The sequence below is a fragment of the Mchenga conophoros genome, linkage group LG20 (genome assembly GCF_057382185.1).
Source record: "Mchenga conophoros isolate Kocher_MC1m ecotype Shallow Benthic linkage group LG20, M_conophoros_male_GT1.1, whole genome shotgun sequence".
NCBI classification, from domain to species: Eukaryota; Metazoa; Chordata; class Actinopteri; order Cichliformes; family Cichlidae; genus Mchenga; species Mchenga conophoros.
In genome coordinates, this window is record NC_140545.1 from 36,780,142 (window position 1) to 36,799,470 (window position 19,329).

Genomic DNA, 19,329 nt, shown 5'->3' on the forward strand with positions numbered 1-19,329 from the left:
GGACATGTCCTTCAACGCACATATTAAACAAATATGTAAGACTGCTTTCTTCCATTTGTGCAACATCTCTAAAATTAAAAATATCCTGTCTCAGAGTGACGCTGAAAAACTAGTTCATGCATTTATTACTTCCAGGCTGGACGACTGTAATTCATTATTATCAGGATGTCCAAAAAACTCCCTGAAAGCCTTCAGCTAGTAAGGCTAAGGCTGCATCCTACCTCTTTCTTACAACTAGAGTGGTACTCTTTGAGAATAAAGTAACGACTTCTGATACAATGTGTGGATTACAGATTACAGTGGTAGATTAAACACAAAGAGGCTCCGAAGCATCAGAAACATTTATTTTACAACAGTACATCAGATAGTCGTTTCAGGCAAACGTCCACGCTACAAACACAAACCTCTACGTCTCTGTGTGTATGTACAGCACGTCTGCCATTTGTCACCTCGCCATCAGAACGGTTCACATCCAAAGATGTCTACATCCTCCTCACAGCGGCTAGTTCATCAATCATTACAAAGATCAGAAAATCAAAATAAATTAAATAATGCATCATTATTATCACCATGTGGCTGCTATCTTCTTACATACATCGGTTTCATTATTCGATGATGGAAATGTGCCGACTCCAGGTTTGGTCAGCCAATCAGGTAACGAGGTGTCTGCAGGTTTCACCGAAGCTCATTCAGAAGCCTTTTTAACCCAGCGATGGGGTCAATGTGAAAACAGGAACACAGCAACTTAAACGTGTTTGGGAAAATAAAACCTCTGATTTTCACGGATCTGCAGTTTGGCTCAGACCAGTCAGGAGTCGACTCGGCCGCTAGCATCGATACATATGGACATCAACGAGTGTATGATCGAGCATCGAGATGTGGTGAAGAAATTTAGCCCGTTTGGTTCAACGTCGTCTTTTTTCTTTGTTTTTTGTTTTTACAAAAATCAATCTACAGACACGAACTAACAGGAAACTTCTGTGACAAATAAAAGCCTACAAAATAAAACTTGTGTGATTGGTACAAACTGATTGTTCTGCTAGAAAACTGCTTGTCTGAACAATAATAAGACTTTGGATGTGAAAGCGTCCCTTCATCAACACCATTAATAAAAAGAAGGAAAAGCAAACCTAGAGACAGAGGGAAGAACGGTGAGGTCTAAACTTACACCACATGTACAGCATCGCTACCTCCGCACACTAAACTACAACAAACACGGGGCTCGATCAGTGTGCACGCAGACACACAGCGCCTCAATCCTTCACCTGTGGAAGACCATAAACATGAAGGGAGGAGGAGGAGGAGGGACGAAGTTCGGAGGAGGAAACTGGAGCTTAATTACTGCTGAGAACTACAGTAGTCTGATTACTCTTAGACTAAAAAGTAACTGAGTGGAAGAGAGCCATCCCGCTGTGTGTGCTGTCCGTGACGATTCATCATTGGATTTACCAATTTGGTAACTGCGTGCTCGGCGCTCTCTGATGGAAACGTGACTCCTTGTTTGATGGCGTGCTCTCCCCTGATCTCTGTTTTCATGGGGACGCTGTGGTTGCTCAGTGTTTGTGCAACACGTTACTGTAATCACATTACAGTTACTAGTATGCTGTTACTCGCATTACAAAAGTTCTTCAGTGATCAGCACGGCAGGCAGAAAAAATTAAAAACTAAGCAAAGTTTTTATTCTCATGGCAATCAGCTGATGGAGGAAAATGGCGGAGTGGTCAGAATTACCAGGCGTGTGCTGGGGAAGTGCAGACTGACAGAAACATCTGCATTATGCTGCTAACATCTGCACAAACAAAGAATCCCGAGTGATGTTAAAGCCGAGTGTATGCAGACTCCAGCCCGGCAGCCAGAGCCGTTGGTGTCTCATGTTTTATCACCGCGGCTTTGGGCTGGTTTTCATCTCAGTGCTCGTGTGTGCGCGACTGTAGGCTCAGGTTTATATTGTTAATACGCCGACTCTGAAGGGACAAATCCACGGCAACTCAAAACACCAGCAAACAGAAACGGCGCAAAAACTGGGTTTTTGAGGAGACATTAACGTGATGGAGGCGTGATGGAGACATGATGGAGACATTAACATGATGGAGACATGAACGTGTCGCACTGGCACGTGCTGAATAAAAAGCATTCACCTGCAGTGTGAGGGAGATGCTGCTAATGTGTGTTTTCATCACATGATTCCTGTAATAACATGTTTGCTATTAGCCATGTACTGTTAGCTTGTCATTGAGTTGCAGTATGTTTGACCTCTCAGGGCCACCGTAGATTGTGAGACGATGAGTTTCAGGTCATTTTGCAGAGTAATGAGAAAGTAATGTAACAAACAGTCTAGTTACAACATACTTGTTACTTTTCCTAGAAGTAATGCAGTATGTGTAGTTACTTTGTTAGTAATGACTCTCACCGGTGAGGAAGTGAAAACTGTTAGACGAGCAGGCCGTGGCGGTGGGTTGGTTTAGCATTTGTCCCGCCTTCCGTCCAGTGATTGGACGGTTAAAAGTGACCTGACCTTGTTCACCTGTTGGTTACCTGATGAAACCTCAGAGCTGAGAAGAAGCTGCCTCGCTGGCGCCCAGCTGAGAGAGTCAGCGTGTCACTTCCTGTCTATACTTTCATCTGAACATTAACCAAACCAGAGCGTTACTGCAAGTGTTTTTTTCTCTTCCTCCTCGAGGTTTCCTCCCTCCTCTTCCTCGTTTCACCTCAGAAATTCAAACATGGAAACGTGAAAAAGGGAAAATCTGGGCTGAGCTCATTGTGACAGAAGCTGAGTGGGATTTCCAGGAGAGAGAGAGAGAGAGTGTGTGTGTGTGTGTGTGTGTGTGTGTGTGTGTGTGTGTGTTTAGTATGCATCGGTCTTGTAGCTTTGGTGGGCATCAGAGGTGAGCTGAGTGGTTTCTGTGGCTGAAGATGGCTGCATCACGATGGGGTCGCCGCCATCTGATGACAAAACACACACACACACACACACACACACACACACACACACACACACACACACACACACAATGAAAATAAACATGCATTAACTGCATAAATGAACTAGAATAGAACTAAATTACAACACTGAACAAACTATGATGCACAGAAATATAAAATCACCACTTTATTAGGCAAACTTCACTGCCCTTCAAGGTGTACCTAATAAAGTGGCCGGCATGTTTCCACTAATATATCTTCATCAATGTATCAAAGTAACTCTGGTTCCACGTTTCTGACTAACCTCTGTATACCAGAGCAACTGTAACACAACAGCTCCACAGCGCCAACACAAAACGCACATGTACAACATCAGGTAAAAGGACTTTTAATCTGACAACAGTACTTTAACAATGACAGGAAGTGAAGTCAGGCAGATTTTACCCACAGTTCATAGCAACTAACGTCTGAGTCACAAACCAGCTGCAACTGAGATCACAGCAGCTAAAAATACACCAGGACTGAACATGATCAGAGCAGGAACACACACACAGACACACACACAGAGACACACACACACACACACAGAGACACACACACACACACACACACACACACAGAGACACACACACAGACACAGACACACACACACACACACACACAGACACATGTTTCTATGCTTAAATCCAGTTTAAACCTCCAACAAACTAAAACGCTGCTGTGCAAAGATCAGTTTTTACTCAGGTTTATCTTTGAAAATCAAACGGCATCTCCTTCCTTCCTTCAGTGTAAAACCAGCAGTTGCTTCATGGTGACACAGCATGAGAGTGTTCACTGTGCCGTGGGTCGTTCTCCTCTCAGCACTGTGCACAACTACAAACAGGCTTTCTCCTCGCATATTTTTTTTTTTTTACAGCAATCCACAGACACACACACACACACACACACAGACACACACAGACAGACAGACACACACAGACACACACACACAGACACAGACAGACACACACAGACACACACAGACAGACAGACACACACAGACACACACAGACACACACAGACAGACAGACACACACAGACACAGAGACACAGACACACACAGACACACACAGACAGACAGACACACACAGACACAGAGACACAGACAGACAGACACACACAGACAGACACACACAGACACAGAGACACACACACACACACACACACACAAACACACACGCACTCTCAGGTGTCTCCAGGTGAGTCTAACATCAGGTGACCTGTCACGTGATCTTCCTGAAACTAGGTTTCTGCATCTACAGCCCTGTGCAAAAGTCTTGAGCCACCCCTGCCTTCTTTAAAGGTTGCTTGCAGATTTATGTAAGTGCCTTGGAGCAACAGTTTCCCATATACAGACATGCTAAATGCACAGTCCTGTAGAGTGGCATGGCCGTGCTCACCTCTCTCCTCAGCCGTCATCTGGGCCTCCAGGTCCTCCGGGGAGACGTAGAACTCGGGGTCCTGGTCCATTGGCGGGTGAGGTTTGAATTTGCCGCAACAGCAGTTACAGCAGCAGCACAGGCAGCAGCAGAAGTAACAGCCGGTGGCCAGGCAGCAGAAGACAAACAGGGCCTGAGGACAGAGCAGGACACCAGGTTCAGTTCATAAGTAGCTGCGGGGGCGGGGCTTTTTAAGCTTACACTGAACTGGAAGAACAAACGGCAGGAAGTCAAACGTTCTCATTGTATGCCACACCACCAGTCGAACGTTTGGACACAGCTTCTCATTGAATGGTTTTTCTGTAGTTTTACTACTTTACACTTTGTAGATACAAACATCAAATATATGAATGAAGATTTTCTTTTAGATTCTAAAGTAGCCGTCCTTTGCTTTGTTGACCCTCGGCCTCCTCTCAGTGAGCTTCATGATGTCGTCAACTATCAAAGTCGTCGATGCCTAATTTAATAGTCGACGCGTCGTTATAAGCTTTGTAAGATCCCAAAAGACGCAGGAATGAGTAGTAGGATTTAAGAGTGTAATAACAGACTGAAACAGCAGATGGCAGCACTGCTGAGAAACCACGACTAAGGAAAAGCAGCAAGAAGAGATTTGTTTGGGCCGAGAAACACAAGGACTGGACATTAGACCAGTGGGAATTTGTGCTTTGGTTTGATGAGCGTAGAGCTGTGATCTTTAGTTCCACCTGCCGTGTCTTTGTGCAGAAAAGGTGAACGATGGTCTCTACACGAATGGTTCCCACGGAAGCATGGAGGAGGAGGTGTGAGGCACACTGACCCAGCATGGCTGCCACAGCATCCTGCCATCAAGTCTCATTCATGGAGTCCCACAGGGATCAATATTAGGACCACTGCTCTTCATGTAACGTGTCAGTGATTTCATTAATTCCTCTAATATTCTACACAAAGTAATATTAGCACAACTGATCTTTAACAAATGAATATAAACGAGGAAATGATCAAGGCCATGCCTTGAAGTTGGAACGTCTGGAGGTTCATGCTGACAACTTTGGGAACTCTAAAAGGCATCCCGATGACTTCCTGAAGAAATGATTTAAATATGTTGCAGTTTTAAACAAAGCTCATCTTCCATGTGAAGCTCTTGCCGGCCTCCAAGCCGCACTCGGTGTGCTGTGATGTCCCGACACCTTGACAGGACGCAGAGCTACATGAGCTCGGGGTAAACGCTTCCTCTGTGGGCTCAGGGTGACCTGCAGAGGTCCGCAGCTTCGGTTCAGCCCTCCTGGAGCTTCTCTCAGAGGCATTTTTGAGGTTCAAGCCCAGTTCGATCTAAACTAAGGTCATAAAATCAGACTTTCACCATCCTGCCTGCAGACACGTTCCTTTCTTTGGGATGGCAGACGTCTGTTTAACAGGAAAGCGATGAGTATTTCTCTTCATCATGTTCCTAAGTGTCCGTCCGGACCTGTCATGTGTCACAGACTGTGTTTGGAAAGGTCAAAGTTTACTATCATCATCACCACACTTTGATAACTCTCACCTATCACAGTTTGATTGGGCTCATTCAGAGTTACTGCTGGAGGCGTTTAAAGGCGGCCCGGTCCCAGAGGTACCCTGCAGACGCTCGGGTGGTGATGTGAGCACGGGCACACACCTGGAAGCGTGTGAGGGACGATGCTGCAGTCACATTTGCATCGGTTCACGTGTTTCCGAAGAGTTTGTGTGCGACGGCTAAAACCTTTGTGTTGGTCTCTACAGGCTGACCTGTGTGCGAGGAAGGGAACGTACCCGGATGCACATTAAAGACAAGAGCAGCGCCTGAAAGCTTCACGCCTGCTTATCAAACGCGCTGCGAGACCTGCGGTCGTGGACGCCGACCCACCTTGGCCCACCAGCTGGACAGAACAAAGTAGGTGTTGACGTTCTCCTCTCCGAACTGCTCGGCCACGTACAGCCCCAGGGAGCCGTATTTGTCGTAGATGTTCTTCTTGGTGGCGTCCACCAGGATGGAGTGGGCGTTATTGATTTCCTTAAACTTGTCTGCTGCTTCGGGGTTGTCCGGGTTTTTGTCTGGGTGAAACTTCAGCGCCAGCTTCCTAAAAACAACAAAAAAAGAAAGAATCAAAGGAGCGAAAGTCTGAGCTGCTTATTCACTTTAAAGTGGGACACCTTTCACTTGCTTCTGTATCTCCGCAGCTTCCCTGATTATTGACACACATTTTTATTTCTGTTTTCTTTTTTTTCTTTTGAAACTGACACAGAAAAGTGAGAAACCCGTGGTTATTATTTACTCAAATTAAACAGAAGAATGAATTAAAACGTGCATTTTCAGAAAATATATAAAACAGAGACTGAACAGGAAAAAGGAGGAAATGAGTTTAAACGATGTTGTGTGTCGGGATGAATCGGGTGTCATTTTCTGACTTTCCTCCACAGCTGTGTTAGAAACAGGAAAAACATTAAAGATGAATCTGCTCTCTGCTGTTTGGCTTTGGAAGGTGAAGCTGTGGCAGGAAAAGCTCCTGCAAGCTGACCCGTGTGTGAGGAGGGGGAGTCACAGACAATCCTTTCAACATGCTCTATAACCTTTGACCCTGGCTCCCTCTAGTGGCCAACTGCTGCACTTGTGTGTGTGCGCACGCACCTGTAGCATTTCTTGATGTCCTCTGTGGTGGCGTTCTTGTCGACCCCGAGCACGGCGTAGAGCGATTCTCCTGATGTGGACAGACTCCTCTGTCTCTGGTGATCCATGATCTCTCTCTCTCTCTGTGCTTCTCTCACGGGCTCGCTCGCTCACTCAGCCTCACACCTGTCAGGTAAACCCAGAAACAAGTTTGAGGATACGAGCCTTTCACCTGCAGCCTCAGTGTGTCCTTATCTCTGTGAGAACACAAAGCGTGGTAATGAGGTGATGCGGTTGCAGGTAGAGCAGATCACACCTGCGCTGCACCTGGGAAGCCGTCGCACTCGTTCCCGAGCTGGAGCTGAACTCAGTCAGGACTCTTACAGCCTGAAATTACCTGACGATGACCTGCATCGGGTCATCAGAGCTCTGTTTACACTGTCTGGGGGACAGGAAGCTGCTGAGCAGGGTTTGAGCTTTCAGAATAAGAGCAAGGGGACGGTCAGCTGGGACTGCCACCCTTTAACTTCCAAAAACAAGTGTGAGGCTGAGGATGAAGCCGACAGCCTGATCAGTTTAACCTGAACACTGAACACGCTGTACTCCATCATTTATGACTATGTGGATTTTGCATTTACAGTTTTGCTATTACAAGTTTTTGTTCTGTTGCACTGATGGGACTCTGGGACAGGAATGAAGTGAAGAGCTGGCAAAGTGACAGGACCAGGCTGGCTGTGGGGGGACGCTGTAGTCTGAGTCGGGTGGAGGCCCGCAGGCCGCGCTGTGCGGAGGACAATCCAACCCTCAGCAGACCGATGACTGTGAAACAGCTCCGCTTTAACTTGATCTGTTAGAGGTGATGTCAAACACAGCTCTCACTCCCAGGGTGCCCCCCGGGGAGGTGTGCCCAGCCCCTGCTGAGCACCCTGTGCACAGAGCTCCAACACCGTCGTTACATTTGCAGACGACACCACCATCGGACCCGTCTGCTTACAGAGCAGAGCCCTGACATCATGGTGCTCAGACCCGGGAGCTGACTGCAGGCTGCAGGGCGGGGACAGCTCTATGGAGGGCGGGCAGCACAGCGTATCAGCCGCTGCCATCAGGACACCGCTCAAATATCTGACAGCTGATCTTCCACGGTCACAGGTAGACACCGCAACCCTGCACTACAACCACTACAGTGTCATCACCAATCTGTGTTTATTCTTTTTATTCATCGATATTTTCTTATTTAGATGCTTATTTTATTTGTGCCTTTTTCTGACGTGCGTCACAATGTAAGTCCCGGTGGTGACGTGTGGTCGATATGACAAAGAAAGCAGTTCATTCAGAGTAGTTTGGTTCTGATTTTGATTTTAATATTTGTTTGCAAACATCAGCTGACGGTCTACACCCGCAGGTCGTCTTTCCTCCTGCTGTTGCTTTCACAGATACTGAGACGCTCACCAGACCGTCACACGGCGGCGATGGTCCAGGGAAAACCTGGATTAATATGAGACGAGCAACTTCCTGCTTCCCGTCTGTGAGCCGCCTCCTCGCGTCCACTAATCCGCTAACGCGCTGCTGCGTGCTTTAAGAGGAGAAAGGAATAAACGGTTAAAGTCAGGTAACCCAAGCTCACCTGAGAGCCGGCCGGGCAGGAGCAGAGGGGAGAGAGGTTTACTATCCGTGTCCTGAACTTGCTCATTGTGTTTAAAGCAAATCTGACACGTACGAGCTGCAGTGACCTGCAGCAGGTGTGCGCGAGTGCAAAGGTGCGTCACCTGCAGCGCTGCTTAGACTCAAAGATCTGAAACATTGAATCTGTACTGACAGTGCATCAAATGTCCAGGTTAGTCCTCTACACATACCTGGATCCAGATAAGCACTTCTCAGCTGGGCCTTTCTAAGCTCCGCCCCTGAGAAAAACGATGGTGACATTACCACAGAGATGACGCTTTCATACTGACGGCAAAATTCTGAGTTATGACCTCAAACTCGTAGCCGAGGGAGTCGCTGTTGTCAGAGTGGCTGAACGAAGGATGAGCCGAGTGCTTTCTTTAACAGGTTATAAGGAAATGATCGTCACGGCTTTGTCCATGCTCCACCTCTCCACCAGGGGGCGTGAAATCCCCACAGAAGATTCATTTTATTAATTTGCTGAACGGCCCCTTCGGTCAGCGAAGGGATAAAACTCATTCATAACTCCACCACAGGAGAATCTTTAAATCTGGTGCAGTCCTGACTGAATGAACATGAGAGTGGAGAGATGCGAGCAGGTGCGCTCACCCGGCAGTGCATGAAAACAAATCCACCTGCAGTGTTTCTTCATGCTAATCGAAGAGACCACAGTACAGGCGGGAAACGGTGCATCTTCCTGCAGAGGACTGCACACTGGCCGTCCCGAGCAGGAACACCTGAGCTGTGAGGAGGCAGGTGTGCAGGGGGTTAGCAGGCTTAGAGACCACAGTAAGCCAATTCAACACAGACTGACGGAGTAGACTTAAATATACAGGAAACCATCTGCCCACACAGCTCGCCTCTCTGATGAGCTGTAACCACACACCTGACGCATGCAGCGCTGCTCTCTCCACAACAGTCCACTTCCACTCCTGAGTGTAAACGCCAGAGTAAAAGCAAAGAGTGGTGTGTCCTGCACACGTGCGACCCCGCACTGACATTTTCAAACTTCCTGCACATACAGCCAGTTCACAGCCTGTATATAAACGATGGAGGCCGCCTCCCTGTTGTCACCCATTGGTCTGCAATTTTAGCATTTTGGTCTCGGCCATCTTGGTTTAATGGAGTGACCATGGCTGCGTGCCAATTAAGAGACTGCACGCTTGAAGTACGCGTACTACGCACGGTGCGTGCTATGAGTACGAGGAGTGCGGAAGTGCGAGGCTTGTGAAATGGGACGGTCTGGCCTTCGTCGCGCTGTTCAGGTTGCCTAGCAACCATGATACAAACCACGAGGCACGTTACATACAGCTTTGTGTGACAGAAATGAAGGAGAAAAATGTTTTGTTGGTCATTCATTTTTGTCATGACATCACTTTGATGAGGCTGAGACCACGGGACTGTAAACATGATTGTTGGGCTTCATGTCTGTGCTGAACAGTCATTTAAGATTAGTTAGTAAATAACAATCAGCTGATGTTGTTCATGAGACTAAAGTCATCTCACTGTGGTGATGTAAATATGGACAATATTATAGTATTGTCAGATTATTATGAGATCTATTAGGGGTGCAACGATACTCGTATCGATATTGAACCGTTCGATACAGTGCTTTCGGTTCGGTACGCATATGTATCGAACAATACAACATTTGTAATTTATTTTATCAACTTTCCTTCTGACGATGCTGTCTGTGTTGAGCGCTCAGTGGATCTGTGTTCGACTACTCCGCCTAGGCTGCACTGTCGAGCGCAGATCCACTGAGCGCAGCGCAAGCTAGCGAGACAGAAGTTAAGGTCTCCTTGCAACATGGCAAATTGAGCCTCATTCAGATCTGGCCTTTGGAACTATTTTGGTTTTCATGTGACGTATGACCCTGAAGGTAAGCGCGTCATGGACTAAAGTAAAACAGTATGTTGGATGTGCCACGCAATGCTCAATTGGTGGGAACTAGTGCGTTAGCGCAGTTAGCTCGTTAACGTGTTGGCCGTCCAGCCCCACGCACGGGGCGATCGGCGGTAGCTCGTTAACGGAGATTTGCCGTGTTGTGGCGTTAACGTCATTTCAGATTAGCGCTGACAGCACTAGTGGGAACACAACGAATATGACTGCACATTTACTCCGACATCATCCTAGTGCAAAGTGGAAGCAGACAAAAACAACAAGCAGCATGCTACAAACTTTACCCGAGTCATTTAGACAGCCGTTAGCACAGGATTCTCCTTATGGGGACCTGATATGTTTAATATGCTGCTGAGAATATAGCCCAGAAGAAGAGTATAGTAGAGCTTTTATTTTGAAAGAGCCATTTCTCTGTAATAAACTCTCTTTTCCAAAGATGAGGGATTCCTCAGATAGATTTATTTTTTTATCCCTTTGTTGTTTCAGCAACATTAAATTTAAAACTGTACTTTTGAGTTAAAATATATATTTATAATTTTAATAAATGACAAATTAAAAAGGCATGAACATTTTTTTTGTACCGAAAAAATATCGAACCGTGACACCAAAGTATCGAACCGAACCGTGAAAACAAACAAAACAAAACAAAAAAATAAAATAAAATAAAATATAAAAAAAACACCCAGCACGCCCCTGCGGGCGGTTTATCCTTCAAGCTCGGGTCCTCTAGGGGTGCAACGATACACAAAATTCACGGTTCGATGTTTTTTCGATACAAAAAAATGTTCATGCCTTTTTAATTTGTCATTTATTACATTTTCACGGCACATTCTGCACCACATCTCTGTGCGTTCATCATTTGTTTGAAGCCAGCTCACCTCCTGCAACCACTTTTCCGAGTATACGTGCTTCTCTTGTGGTTCAGACTCCTTCTGACATTTCTGTGGAGGTGGAGGAACATCACAGTAATTGCTTAAAGGAGCTTCTTCGACATCTTTAAGAGTTCTAAACAAATGTCTGTCCGCCTCCTGAAAATCTTATGTACGCAAACACGCGTTGCAACTTCTTATCTTGTGCGTGTTTTTTATTTTGACAGTGAATGCGCACCTGCGGACCACTTATGTGCAGCCCTGGTTATTTAGCTCATCATATCGCAGCCACAGAAATTCTTTTGTCCATGAAACCATAAAGCTGCACTTTCTTTTTGCCTTATAGTCTGATTTGTCATAACTTCTCCGTTTTGTGGTAAGCTTTTCTTTGGCTGTCACTTCTTCACCCTGACCTGTCTTATTTGGCTCAGCAGAACTAAAATATAAATCCTGCTGCTTTTACACACGCACTCACATAAGCTCAGCGATTCTCTGCGCGATCAACCTCTCACATGTTTAAGCTGCGGGAGATTTCACTTGTCATGTTTGCATAGTAAGCTAACGATTGATAAGACGATGTCAGAGGAATTGGTGCACAAATTATCATCACTCACAGATCAGTGCTGTCGCTCTCTATACACAGTTCGCACGATTGCAAAGTGAAAGCAAAAAAACAAGCGCAAATTCAAACGCGATTTCAATATGTCACATATTGACAGTGGCTCACCGATGCCAATGACATAATTACCCAGCTACATTTCTGAAAGAATGCAAAAGCATTGACATATATTTTTCCTTCCTACGATAGCCCGATGGGCAGGGCAGAGATAGATTTTGGTAGCCCGACTGAAAAAGCCCGGGACGTCGGGCTAGCAATATTGCGAGCCCTGTAAAGGATTATTCTATTTATTAGTCTGAATTAACAGTATTAGTAATTATCAAAATTATGTTTTTATATGTCTGCAATGGTTAATCCACCAGGATGAACAAGCTCTTTAATCTAATTTGTTTGTTGATGTCCAAGAATTTGTAAATTTAGAGTTGAAAAAAGCAGAAAAAAAAAAAAAAAAAGAGTAGAGCATGTTATTATGAATGTAATATTCATGTTGTGCTTGAGTCATTTCTGCGGCTCAAATTTGGGTAAAAACATGAATTCAGTTAGCTGACAGGCTCGCGTTTATGACCGCTGATCTAATAAATCTCTCAGCACTCGATGCCAGTAATTAGAAAAACTATATTTTAACACAATATAAGCTAAAATATTTCATGTTTCATTGCTGACAGGATGAATGTACCTGCAGCTATCAGCTGTCAGACTCATACAGGCCCCACACATAGCAAACCACAGGTAAACATCACCTGTGCAGTGGATCAAAACAACAACAAACACGTGTAAAATTAAACTCTCTAACTTTCTATGGCACCAGATGGCCTCCCTATGCATCACCAAGCCACGCCCACCACACAGTCTCAGAATAACCAATCGTAGCACAGTGCCAGCTGACTGGAATTAACCAATGAGAGGAACCCATGCAGGACTACGTTGGTTTCTTTGTGTATAATAATCTGAGCAGAGCAACCAATTAGATTTGATCATGTTCAGTGATCTGAAAGTTAAACTGGCCACAAGCAGGAACAAACAGGCAGCGCTGTGACAGCACACGGTGTGTGTGTGTGTGTGTGTGTGTGTGTGTGTGTGTGTGTGTGTGTGTGTGTGGATTGCTGTAAAAAAAAAAAAAATATGCGAGGAGAAAGCCTGTTTGTAGTTGTGCACAGTGCTGAGAGGAGAACGACCCACGGCACAGTGAACACTCTCATGCTGTGTCACCATGAAGCAACTGCTGGTTTTACACTGAAGGAAGGAAGGAGATGCCGTTTGATTTTCAAAGATAAACCTGAGTAAAAACTGATCTTTGCACAGCAGCGTTTTAGTTTGTTGGAGGTTTAAACTGGATTTAAGCATAGAAACATCCAACATCGTGAGGTTTAACCGTCTCCATGCCTCACACAGGTCGCACACTCATCTGCAAACACAAAGTGACCCATCAAAGCTTCACAGGCGCCTTCAGTTTACACGAGGTCCTGAGCAGTGTTGTACTGGCAGCGTGTGTCGGGTTAACGAACACGAGTAAAGAGCGAGCCAGAGGATGGATAACGGCAGCAGCACCACCGGAATAATAATAGGCAGTAACAGACGGTCAGGCCTATGAATAATGATCATGAGGGTGTAGTTTGTCACAGTTTTTCTTATTTCAGTTTCAAATTACACCCCAGATACTCGAGTTTACCGATTCCAGCGTCTCCAGTGAACCTCGCGTATGAACTAAACTAGCGGACGGAAAGTCCACCTGCATGCTTCTGAAGAGCAAAACAGTTTTATGGTAATGATCTTATGTCAAAAACAAAACAATCCAGGAAGTCAAATTTGTCACTGGAGTACTAAATGAACCCAACTAAACAGGAAGTGATGTCAGTCCCTGTTTTGTTCTAAACAGTGGTATCGACTTCATGATTGTGTTTTCACAGCACTTACACAGAGTTAGAAAGAAAACCTCTGATCAGCTGATTCCCAGCGTTTTCAGGCGGGTCCGTGTCACGTATGTGCACTGGGTGCCCCCCAAACAAACACGGAGGTTTTCAAGACGCTAACAGAGGCAGAGCTGCTAAAGCTAAAGCTACCCAGAGGTCAGAGCCTCAGTATGAGCAGTGAAAGGGTCAAAGCAGGCAGGAAGTCCAGGTGAAGTCATGAAGCCAGCACCGGATATTTGTGTGGGTCTATAAATGTGCTGCAGCTGCTTTACCTGACAGACAGAGCTCGCTGGCTTCAGTCGTTACAGTGAGTCAACCTGCACATCAGAGTTTCTTTTCTTTTATTAAGAAAATAACATTTTGCTCTGAAGAAAATTTGTGATATTTGCTAAATGAGCCAAGAAAACCACAATCAGAGCATCTGATGGGTGAAGGAGACGAAGGCAGGAGGCGCTCTCTGGAGGGCGGGGCTTTGACCTCTCAGGTGTATGCTTCTAGAAAGACCGCTCTGATGTGTCAGACAGTCCTCAGTTGTCCTCAGATTACAGATGTGTAGTTACCAGATCATTCTGGATGTGTAGGTTCTTAAAGGAGCTGAAATAATGAGCAGAGCAGGACGACCGCAGTGATGGAGCTCAGCTCGCAGGTGAGGTGGATAAACGTCACCTCGGGGGACGCATCTGAGGGTGAAACCAGTGAAACGAGGCCTCGTAAAGAAAACCACAAAGACAAACAGACGGTATAATTCATTCATACTGGCTCACACACACACAGGGCTGTAATCGACAGCTGCAGCTGACTCAGTAAACACAGCTGCTGCATGAGTCGGGAGCCTGAGCGTTCACTTCGTTCAGCGAGTGTCGCCTACAGCTCGAGCCACAGAGCATCATCTTCTCGCCGTCTGAGCCTGAAATCTCTTCCAGCTTTCTCATTTGCACAAATTCATCCACGTAAGCGCCAGTTTCTCCCACATCAGTGAGTAGAAACACAGCTGAGCAGCACATGAATATCAGGTACGAGCATATACGAGCTGACCATGATGTCATAGCACGCACGGCAGAGAGCAAAGAGTTTCACCTGGAGGCACACAGGGGTGAGTCTAAAGGGGGGCACGGGATAATTTCAAGACACTCAAAACACTTTTCAGATAAAATGATTTAAAGAAATAATATAAAACACTGTTAATTAAATTTCACTAATATTTAAACAAAAATAAAAATGAACATGGGGCAGTAAAACCTGAGAGCTAACGTCCAATCAGCATGCAGTCAGAAGCTTCATCAGTGAGCTGCACACAGGAAGCATCAGAGCAGCTTTCTGCACACTCCAATGAAACACACAAACTGACTGAACTTCACATTTTCAGCGATTTTCATGCGTTTCCTGTAAACGCCATGATGAATGACACACAGCAGCTGAGATCACACTGATCTGCTCGTCCAATCAAAAAGCACTCCAGATGAACAACGCCTCAACACAATTAACACAACAGCTCTGAAACTCTCACAGCGTCTCCTGCACTCAGGCAGCAGAGACGGGGAGGGAGAAGCAACTGATCTAAGGCAGGGCGAGCGACGCCAGAGGAGGAGGGAAGGTGAAGGTTCACCTGCAGTCAGATGACCTGCAATCACACGACTGCCTGCGATAGGATGGCCTGACGCAATCATGAGTCAAACCAGTGCCATGTCTGTGTCACGTCTCTCATCAGGACGCTGCAGTAAAGGTGAATGTTTAATCACAGCATGTGACCTCTGACCTCATCCGCACTTTTATGAGATTAAAGAAACACCCACACAGTTTGAGGTCATATCCCCCTGTGATCCAGTAATGTTGAAACTGCTGCGTGCTTGCTGGAGAATCTTAAACTTGGATTGGCTCGGATGTCCAGCAGGGGGTGTCTCCTCTGCTCTGATTGGATAGAAGTCTGTGAGAAAAAGAGCCCTGCTTGATCTTCAAGCTCAGTGAATACCTTCCCGAGGAGTCTCTGGTCTCAGTCGCTGGTTTCTGACTGATGTTTGGTTATGGCCCGTTAGAGTAACAGAGGATGCAGGGAGGCGGAGCTAGACAATGACTGTATGAGCGTGTGGCAACACTCGCCCGATTTCAAAACCCCAAAGATGGCAGCGGGGAAAACGCTCAGATCGCGGGCTCACACCAGCTGACCTCACAGCTGCTAAGTCCATCTTTCACATACAGTCTGTTTTAAGTGATTCCTACAGATCATAAACGTGACTTACAGCTTCTCTCAAACAAAACAAACCAGACTCCGCCTGTGCTTCCACCTGCAGCTCTTCATACCGTGCCCTGTGACTCATCTTAAAAACCTCCTCAAAAGCACAGCTCAGGTGTGTTTGTGAGGAGCTAAAACAACCTGAGTTGTGGTTTTTAGCAGTCAGGACTCTGTGACTCCGTAACGTCACAGCATCTGACTTCCTTCCTTCTAGCAGCACAACGAGCATCTTTCCCCTGCCTGAGCCTGGCTCTTTCTTTTAAAAGGGGGTTCTTTCTTCCCACTGTCACCGAGTGCTGCTCACAGAAGGTTGTCTGATTGGTGGGTTTTCTCTCTGACAGCATGAAGCCTATCTAGGGATGGGTATCGTTTAGTTTTATCCAAACCGGTACTTTTGAAACGGTGCCGGTGCTTAAAGAATGGAGAACACAAACTTCGTCCTAAAACCTCTCATGTTTAGCTGTTTTTTTGTAAAAAGATAACAATGTTAGCCTTCTCTATCACTCTATCAAACAAGAAGACAGCCGCATGTAGCTATGATGATGTTTGCTAGTTCACCTTACCTGCATTAATTTAATAACGTGGTTAGCCTACTCAACGTAAATTACACACGAACAACATGAAGCTACTCACGCAGAGAAGAACGGCTGCTGCTGCATCATCATCCTCATCATTTCTGCTACACTGGCAGGGCTAGGGGCCAGGACTCTCCTCTTCGGGTTTTTGGCTATGCGTCACCAGATGTTTCATCAGATTCGAGGTGTTACCTCCTTTGCACAGTATCACCTTAAAGCACTCAGCAGGCTGCTGAGTTTGCATCTTTTGCCAGCTGGTCCCAGCTGGAGGATAATTTTAGGGTTTTAAGGGTCCTCGTGGCTCAAACTGCGTGACAGGAAGCTGCAGAACAGCTGATCGCAGGCTGGACCACAGGAGAAGAGGCAGCTATCAATGAGCGTTGACAGATATGTTAATTTTATTTTTAAATGTGATGCTCCGATGCTTTTTATCCATCTTACACACTAAAGTATATTAAACACACGTATCAGGTATTCAATAACAGCCCCACATCCAGCTCCTCTCAGCTGACCGCTAACTGCTGTGATATCACGTGATCCGATGTGAATGAAAGTCACATGACTCATCGTGACCACTTGTGTCAGATCTAGTGATGTCATCATCAGTCATCAAACAGAGACCAGCTGACTCAGTTAAAATTGACTTTAGGAGCCCTGATGTGTGCAGGTCATGAAAGATTTAAAACATAAACAGATGAAAACGCCTCACACCGACTCTGAGGTCACGCAGCAGCTGGCCAATGGGACGGGCAGATCTGCAGATCATATCTCAGAGACCAGGCAGCAATTAGAGTCCATCTGTGTCCCTGCTGATGAAACACAGTAATAGACACGACGACTCCTCGTTTCACAGCGGATCCCAGCATCCTCCTCTGTCGCATACCCTTCACTACATCCATGAACCTCCTGCCTTTTCTCCTCCTGCCTGGCAGCTCCATCTTCATCATCCTTTGTCCAATATATCCACCTTCCCTCCTCTGCACCATCTAAGCATCACCTCTCAGACTCTGAGCTGTCCCTTTGATGGACTCATCGTACTCACTCCCAGTGAACACCTGAGCATCTTCAGCTCTGCTTGTTGCCTAAAGGTAATGGTGTGAACTCCACCAAGGGCCCAAAGATCCCAGTAACAGTCCAAGAAGCAGTAAAAGGTCCTGGGATTCAGGAGTGAAGGAGACACGGTCAGGCATGAATCTTCCTGTTAGGTTTTGGATGTCCTGCTGTTTGTTCAGCTGTGTGCTCATACTCGCAGGTGTCTGACAGCATGCACAGGTAAGGCTTCACCATTATTTATATTTCAAAGCTCATTAAGGCCAGACACGTCCCCCTACCCACAACACCAGGATGGATAAGGTGATAATATGCTCATAACTGATCACCAACCACTGCTGGTGGTGACATCACCCTGGAGATGTCTCATCTTCTTGATAAACCAAAACTAAAACACATCCTGCTAGCAGTTTTACTTCCTGTTATTAACTGAGCCTCTGGGATCAGCCTGAACTAAACGAGTGAGTTTAGGGAACTTTAGGGGGAGAACACCAGTGGGCACACAGCTCTGGTGTTAAAATTAATTTGACCTTGATGGTAACCAGGGGGAGCCAAAAAACATCCTCGGTTATATCCCTGAGAGGATCAGGAACGTCATCCCGCATGCCCCCTTTTAAAAACCGTGGTTACGCCCCTGCTGAGGGGACAGGTGCAGCTCACGGTGTTGGCCAGTACCCACCTGCACCCCACGACCTGTAACCCCACCTGCTCCACACGGCGGCGACCTCTGATCAGAACCGACGGACCCACACCCCTCCCCCGTCCCTAAAGCCGGACTTATCCCGTTCGTCTCCCCTCGATTAGATCTGTCACATCTGAACAAACACTAACGAGGACCGGGAGTCCGCCCGAGCCCCTCACACCGGGCACCTAAACCGGAGCTGGCCGGTCACGGCCGGGGGCTCAGCTCGAGGTTAAAGCGGATAATCTGCAGGCGTGAGAGCAGCAGCATCCATGTTGTTAGCCCGAGTCTAATCCAAGGACGGCGGCGCGGCTAACGTCAGCGGCTAGCCCGGGCTTCTTACCTGTTCTGTCCCGGGGGCGGAGCGGCTGCTGGTCCTCTCTCGGTCGCTGAAGCCTGGCTCGACGTTTACAACACTATCATCCCACTTCCGCTCCGCCGCTAAAACATCGACCGGACACCGAGCTAACGGCTACACCGGGAGGGGGCGCGCAGTCAATCCGAACACAACGGCCGCGCGCAAACCCTCCCACTTTCTGCCCTGCTCGTTCCCGCTGACAGCAGGCGCGCTCACAAGCGCTCAGGAAGTCACGAGGAGCGGCCCGCTGTCTGAGCTTCTTGCTCCACAGGAGGCGCTGTCGAGCTCGTGGCACTCCGTGGAGCCGGGATAAACGTTTTACGTTAACCCTGTTTGTGATGGAAGCGTCGAGGCGGTAGATTCCGTCGTGTGTTTAGATGTTTTACATATTTCTTTTGTGGTAAAACCCTTATGCGAGCATTACGGCCCTCACAGCACCGTAAGCCGCCAGCAGCAGCCGCCTGATA

The 19,329-nt window shown here is 46.7% G+C and overlaps 1 protein-coding gene across 1 annotated transcript; it reads right to left on the reverse strand.

Annotated features, from left to right (window-relative positions):
- Positions 1 to 323: 323 nt before the first annotated feature.
- On the reverse strand, positions 324 to 19,059 carry dnajc5ab (DnaJ (Hsp40) homolog, subfamily C, member 5ab). The gene is made up of 5 exons (XM_085259254.1): positions 18,848 to 19,059; positions 7,027 to 7,191; positions 6,265 to 6,478; positions 4,365 to 4,536; positions 324 to 2,946 (listed from the first exon to the last, which is right to left on the reverse strand). Exons 2-5 carry the CDS (start codon positions 7,131 to 7,133, stop codon positions 2,849 to 2,851), a joined length of 591 nt encoding a protein of 196 aa, XP_085115380.1. The 5' UTR covers positions 7,134 to 7,191; positions 18,848 to 19,059; the 3' UTR covers positions 324 to 2,848.
- Between the last annotated feature and the right edge of the window lie 270 nt (positions 19,060 to 19,329).